Below are 7,552 nucleotides of genomic sequence, written 5' to 3' on the forward strand. Positions count from 1 at the left end.
TTTATGAGCAATTTTTTAAAAATGTAACAGCTGTTTGCAATGAAGCCCCACAAGCAGAGGAGATCAGCAACTAAAAAATATGTGAACACTTTACGAGTTACTTTCACATTCATATTATTTTTCAAGACAAAAAAAAACTATCAATAACAAAAGGCATAAAGACTAATAAATAAAAACCCATCTAAACAAACTTTCTTTGATATTATCAAAACTGATAATCATAAATTTAAATAAGTCAGTATTAGTTGGTTACATGTTTTATGATTAGATGTTTTGATACTTTTAGAAGATGCATATCCCCATCCATAAGAAAACATTACCAAATTATACTAGACAATCCTTGATTTTCCTACCTGAGGGTGGAATGAATGAAAGCGGTTTTTCAATCTCTTTATCCCTTATTTTTCTGGATGAGTTTTCTGAAACAGTATCATTGCCAGAATCAAAGTTAAAGAAAGTTTCTTCAGCAGAATTTTCTTTTGAGGGACTCACATAAAGATTAGACATTGATGATAGGCCTTTGGAAATTGGTTTTTTATCAGATTTACTAACCAAGTTACTTTCTCTCACAGATTGAGCTTCCGGTGTTGTCGGTTGGTAAACAGAATTATCTTTTGAAGTTGTTACTTCATTAGAATGATCTTTTGAAGTTGTTACTTCATTAGAATGATTTGTTGAAGTAGTTTCTTTATTGTGGAGGTATGAAGAGTTGATTATTTCACAACTATTATCTTTAGGGGGGTTAAGTTTTCCAGTTGCACATGTAGTGTCTACCTCTTTATTACAGAAATCATTTGAGGACACAAGAATATATTTTGAATGGGTAACTTTATCTGAAACACCTCTTGATATAGCTGTATTTGAAGGATCTTTTGTCAGATCAACTTTATTAGGTGAAAGCTCTGAACATATATTTGAGATTTTATGGATATTATTTTTTATATTATTCCTCTCCGAAACACTTCCTGTTCTTCTTTCTTTACCTTCACCAACAAAAATTGGTTCTAAGATAACTGATGCCTTAACTGAAGTATGTTGTTCATGGGTTAAATCTTCATTCCATTGTTGGGTTTCTTCTACAGTATTCATTAATTCTACTTCATGTTCAATAACACCTAAAGAAACAATTAGCCAGCAAACATTTTAAAACTGCCAGAAGTATCATAAGCCTCCAACAAGGTACTAAATTTGAACATAAGTTTTACAAGGATGTAGAAAAATTCACATTATAAAGAAATAATTAAAAGAAAATATAAATACTGCTTTAAATTTATGTAAATCTCCTTCCAAGATAGACTATAAAAGTGAACATGAAGTAAAACACACATAAAATAACAGCTCAATACATCTAGAAACTAATAATATGGAAATATGAATCACAACAGTAAAAACCAAATATTACAAAAAAGCCACAATCATTGAAAGTTATTATAAATCTTTACTGATTACAAAAACATGTTTTAACAGAAATTTGTGCATGTCAACTGTACACTCTTACCAAGAGGCATACACGGGTATGTTTTTTCATCTGCTTTGATATGGATTTCAGTGCAATCTTTGTCAGAAGTTCTATTTCTGATTTGATTTAAATGACCAGAAACTGATAAAGGAGTCGAAGTCGTAAAGGAATTCAGAGACATACCAGAAAACTGGCCATCTGGAAGACTTACAGATGACTTTTTTACTTCTACTTTGGAAGAACTTGTATACACATCTCTGGATGTCTCAGACGACTTCAATCCTTCTTTCAACGGTGTATGACAACTAATATTTTTTAGAGTATTCTTGTTTACCTGGAAGATAGCAAAATACAAGATGTTATACATGAACAAACACAATAATTTCTAAAATATTATAATTATACTTAAAATGGTTCCCTGAAAAATTTGAGGTTAAAATAACACTGTTGAAAGGTCTGGGGCCAAAAAATTAAAAATAAAACACTTTAAGCTGGATAAATTCCTATACTTTTATTCTATACTTAAATGTTTTAAAAAATGAACAAGGTATATAATAACAGATAATACTAAATGGTAACATTACAGAAATAGAAACGTTAAAATTCGCCACACAATCACTTGAAACGTAATCGATTCAGTACCATATACCTCAAAGCTAATGTGTATGTGTAGCCCTTCACTGGAAAGAGAAACAAATGCTGAGAATGAAACACTGTAATACCAAGGGTACTTTTCAAATGCAGAAGCTTTAACACTCATGCCATTGGCAGGTCAAATACACATTACACATTTTTAGAGAGTTACATTCATGATTTAATGGAACTACTTTATTATCATGGTATACAAATAAACTTGGCACCAAAACATAGTTAATATATGATATTAAAATTTCATTTAAGTTCTTAATTTCATAATGAAATATTTAAAAAACTCCTCAATCTCTCTTGGTATGAGAATTGTGACATTTTATCTCCAAGTCTTCCTTTTTTTCTAACTTATTTACCATCCCTGTGAGAAGTATGGAATATAAGGTAAATTACTCACTATAATACAGATACTACTCAGGCAAAGCATAATTTTTATAGCCTTCAATCTGATTTGTTTATGGAGCCATAAACTAGAAAATCAAATCTACTTGAAATGTTCACCTGTCACATCACATCTTTCATAAATTGCCAATAATTCTCTCTGACATTTTATACTATATTATTTATAACCAATAGAAAGCCAAAGTTTTAATTTATCAAATGATATGTTATATTACATTGGTTTCTGTCCAGAGAATTGTCTATTTCACCGTCAGTCCAAAACTTTATTCTCATGGGAGTCGCATCAATGATCTTATCTAAATTTTAAAGGTTCTTATTGCGTTGTTAGAAACCAGAAAAATTAAGATATTTAAAGGACGTTGTTTATTTTGTGCATGTTATTATTCTGTGTTCTTAGGTACATTATTCAATTCAATAAAAGCTAGTTAGTGTTGTAGTACCATTAGTATAAAAAAGTAGGCTTAAGTTTCATCAAAAGTAAGTACTATATTTCTTGTTTTCATGTTTATTCTTTATCTTTTATTATGAAAGTAACTAAAATGTAAAAATTAGAAACTTATTAGGCTAGATAAGTTTAGACAGGTAAGATGATGAAAAAATAATAAAAATTATGTGCAAGGTATGGTCGTGAGCAGCTCGTGTGTTTTACATAATTTGATACAGTAACATGAGCTACATGTTCACTAAGTAATTTAGAATTTCTGTGGCAAGATTATTAGTTAGACATGGTTAAAAGGGCAATAATACAATAAAATTGAAGTAGAAACAGATGTATGCTGTTATGAGTTTTAAGCTGTTTAAGATAAACAACTATAGTTTCCTGTTACAATTTGCAGTCATTCTAGAAAGAAAAAAAAAGAATAATTTAGATTTATTTCATACTTGTTATTTGTTGTTATGAGGTCAGCCAAACTGACTGAATGCATATAGTGTTCAGATAGAGGAAATAATAGAAAAAATATATACTTTTACTGAAAAAAAAGTTTGATATTTATTCAGGAGGTTTTAGAGACTATGCAAATGAAATTTGAAAATTTTCAGGTGAAAAAACGTATTTATAATATTAACACGAAAATCACTTTGCACTTGGAGCAGTCAACATTTTAACTCCACATACTCACGAAGAAATTTTTAATACAAATACTTAGATAAAAATATCTGATTTTTTGTGTACAAAGGGTTTGTAATGTTTGCTGAAAGCAAGCAAAATTTTGTGAAGATGCATAAAACATATTAAAAATTATAGCATGGAAACTATGATGGTCACTTTTGGGGTCATGAACTTGGTTGAATCAGCCTGTAATGAGAGAGTTAAATGAAATCCATACAAAAACTGGTATACATCACAGATAATCACAACTCTGTCTCTGAATGCATAAAACCATGATAAAGTTCTATAATCAACAGTTACTTGTAATATAAATTGAAAATTATCACAAAATCTAGTTCAAAAAGAACGTTCTAACATTCAATTGTAGCTGAAAAATAGTAATCTCTCATTATTCAAATACAAACCTTTAATGTATGCTTAGGTCAATCACTTCTGCAAATCATATACAACAGAAAAAAAATCCAAAACTAATTAGATTTTGGAAAGAAATAAAAAATCATAACAGACCAACAGGTGTATGCTTACTCCTATATAATATTTTATGACCCAAAACAAAATTGATATATATACTTCCTCAGATTTAAAGTACCAAGTGAGAGAAAACAACAGACATATCCTTACTCAAATATAAAACTACATGAATATTAATACAAAAGACAGCAACTACCAAATAATTACTCTTATATAAAGTGTCACAATACAGAAGTCAGCAACTGTCAGATACTTACTCTGATATAAAGTGTCACAATACAGAAGTCAGCAACTGTCAGATACTTCATCAGATTTAAAGTGTCACAATACAGAAGACAGCAACTGTCAGATACTTACTCTGATATAAAGTGTCACAATACAGAAGTCAGCAACTGTCAGATACTTCATCAGATTTAAAGTGTCACAATACAGAAGACAGCAACTGTCAGATACTTACTTTGATATAAAGTGTCACAATACAGAAGACAGCAACTGTCAGATACTTACTTTGATATAAAGTGTCACAATACAGAGGACAGCAACTGTCAGATACTTACTCTGATATAAAGTGTCACAATACAGAAGACAGCAACTACCAAATAATTACTCTTATATAAAGTGTCACAATACAGAAGACAGCAACTGTCAGATACTTACTTTGATATAAAGTGTCACAATACAGAAGACACCAACTGCCAAATAATTACTCTTATATAAAGTGTCACAATACAGAAGACAGCAACTGTCAGATACTTATTTTGATATAAAGTGCCACAATACAGAAGACAGCAACTACCAAATAATTACTCTTATATAAAGTGTCACAATACAGAAGACAGCAACTGTCAGATACTTACTTTGATATAAAGTGTCACAATACAGAAGATAGCAACTGTCAGATACTTACTTTGATATAAAGTGTCACAATACAGAGGACAGCAACTGTCAGATACTTACTCTGATATAAAGTGCCACAACACAGAACACAGAGGAATTAAATGTTTATTTGAAATGCCATGATACAGATTAACAGCTGTCAAAAATAAAATCATAGACCAATTACATAAATAAATGTCAAAAGTATCAAACAATTACGTATGAAAACTTAGAAATGAAAACAAATGTACATTAATATCTAAAAGGGTATATAATCATAAACTGTACAGAAGTTATGTGTCATATAAATTAACTTGATGATAAATTGAATTATTGATAATGACATCAACACTTTGCAATGGTCTTAAAACAAAATATGTTATTACTGCAGTTCAGTTTATACTTAAGTGTTGTACTTAAATCATTAAATCTATTAAACATTACAGTTGTAACTCTGTTTGATCTATATATCTCTCTATATGCATATATATAAGCCAAGGATCTGTCCTGTGTCTTAATTTTTGGTTACAGACTTTGGATTGCCAAAATTTCTTTTATCTGAAAATTAGAAACATAGACCATTGTACTGCCTATTTTGATAATTTTTGTTTATCCAAAATATTCAAAATTTTTATTTTATCAAGGTCATTAGGCACACAAATATTTTGTTACAAATATATAACTTATATATACAACTGACAGACTGATTTAGGACTACAAGTATTTTACTATAAATATATAACTTATATATACAACTGACAGACTGAGTTCTGATTTAGGGATACAAGTATTTTATTATAAATATATAACTTATATATACAACTGACAGACTGATTTCTGATTTAGGCCTACAAGTATTTTATTATAAATATATAACTTATATATACAACTGACAGACTGATTTCTGATTTAGGCCTACAAGTATTTTATTATAAATATATAACTTATATATACAACTGACAGACTGATTTCTGATTTAGGCCTACAAGTATTTTATTATAAATATATAACATATGTACAACTGACAGACTGATTTCTGATTTAGGCCTACAAGTATTTTACTATAAATATATAACTTATAAATACAACTGATAGACTACATTTCTGTACAGATGGACACCATCAAGAATTACTTTATCTTCCTGTAATTATACCTAAAATTCTGTTAGGAAGTTTAGGCAAAGGCACGATAAAAATAGGCAGTGATGACAACTGTACTTAGAATTAAAATGCTATTAATGTAGTAAGAAATGCCAAAGTGATTTTCATAGCTTGAGTAAGACGCTTTACTGAACCATTTTTTAGCCAGCCATACATATTAACCTGACTTCCTAGTACTATATAACCGAATACATTTCTTTTCGTGAGGTAATCAATTACAATTGTTTCAAGCTGCAAATGAAAGCTTTCATTACAAGTTGTACAATTTGTTTATGAAACTACACTTGCCTTTTCTCTCTGTGTATTTTTCCCAATTTTGAGAGGGGTAACAACTGAAGATAATTTTCTTACAGTTGATGAAACTGTGGATGGCTGATTGCTGCCAGTTTCAGTTTCAAGTTCTGATACATTAGGATTTCCTTCATTGCTGTCATCATATGGCTGTGAACTGACCACCACCTGGCCCTACAATGAATATTAATAAGGTTTTGGTTCATGAAGAAATATAGGCTAATACAAAGTTTTTAAAGATTAGAACATAAAAATTTCACAGCTTTTATCTCAGTATGAGAATACAGTCCCTAAAATTAACTTACAAATTAAAATGATAAGTATATTCAGATCAGTGTACAAAATAATAATATTTTTTCTATCAAAATCAGTTTCAAATACTCATTAATTCCTGATCTCGTTATTAGAAGTTTCCCTGATCATGGAAAAGTTTCTTAAAGCAAAAAAGTCAAATTCAAGATCAAGAAAGCTGCGAGATGTTTACCTTAAAACTATATTTGCTTAATGTAACTTGAAGAGATATCTATTTTTTTACTGAAGAATGCAATCAATGAGAATAGGCTAGTCAAACCCTGAAGTAATGACAAACAGCTATTTGCAACTGAATGAGACAAACTGTCATTTATTAACATTTTGATATGTTACTCCACAGATATGAAATCCTCCAGTCATATTACCTCACATCCATTTGATGATGAGGAGAAACACATGTACTTATATTATACATATTGCCATTGCAGTAAGATGCCTAAATTGGTCAAAGTTAAGGTGTCGGCTTCTAAACTAATAGCTTTTATTGGGTTTTTTCTGTGTTTAGTACTGAAAACTTCTAGTTTTAAATCAAACACTATGTTTCATTGTGGTAACATGGCATCAGCAGGAACAGAAAACTGTACTTGAAGTAAAAACATAAATTCATTGTTTTCTGTTAAAAATAAATATCATTCTGTTCAGTAGGTTTTAATGTTATTGTAAGGTGTAATAAAAATGGCAAAAAGCTTCAAGAGTAAAACAGTAAGTGCATTTGTGCTTAGTAAAGATAGCATCATACCTGCTCCTCCTCCAAAGTTGAATTCATCATAAACCATTATCGAATAAAATAAATTATGTCAATAAATATGTACATCATGTAA

The 7,552-nt window shown here is 29.6% G+C and overlaps 1 protein-coding gene across 1 annotated transcript in view; it reads right to left on the minus strand.

Annotated features, from left to right (window-relative positions):
- LOC111087755 (synaptonemal complex protein 2-like) overlaps nt 1–7,552 on the minus strand; it is a 128,285-nt gene that overhangs the window by 58,072 nt on the left and 62,661 nt on the right. The window contains exons 14-16 of the mRNA XM_022395526.1: nt 6,417–6,593; nt 1,499–1,793; nt 354–1,115 (exon numbers count right to left, since the gene is read on the minus strand). Coding sequence (XP_022251234.1) covers nt 354–1,115; nt 1,499–1,793; nt 6,417–6,593 — 1,234 coding nt within the window. The remainder of the gene's footprint in view (nt 1–353; nt 1,116–1,498; nt 1,794–6,416; nt 6,594–7,552) is intronic.

The sequence above is a fragment of the Limulus polyphemus genome, unplaced genomic scaffold (assembly GCF_000517525.1).
Source record: "Limulus polyphemus unplaced genomic scaffold, Limulus_polyphemus-2.1.2 Scaffold2586, whole genome shotgun sequence".
NCBI lineage: Eukaryota > Metazoa > Arthropoda > Merostomata > Xiphosura > Limulidae > Limulus > Limulus polyphemus.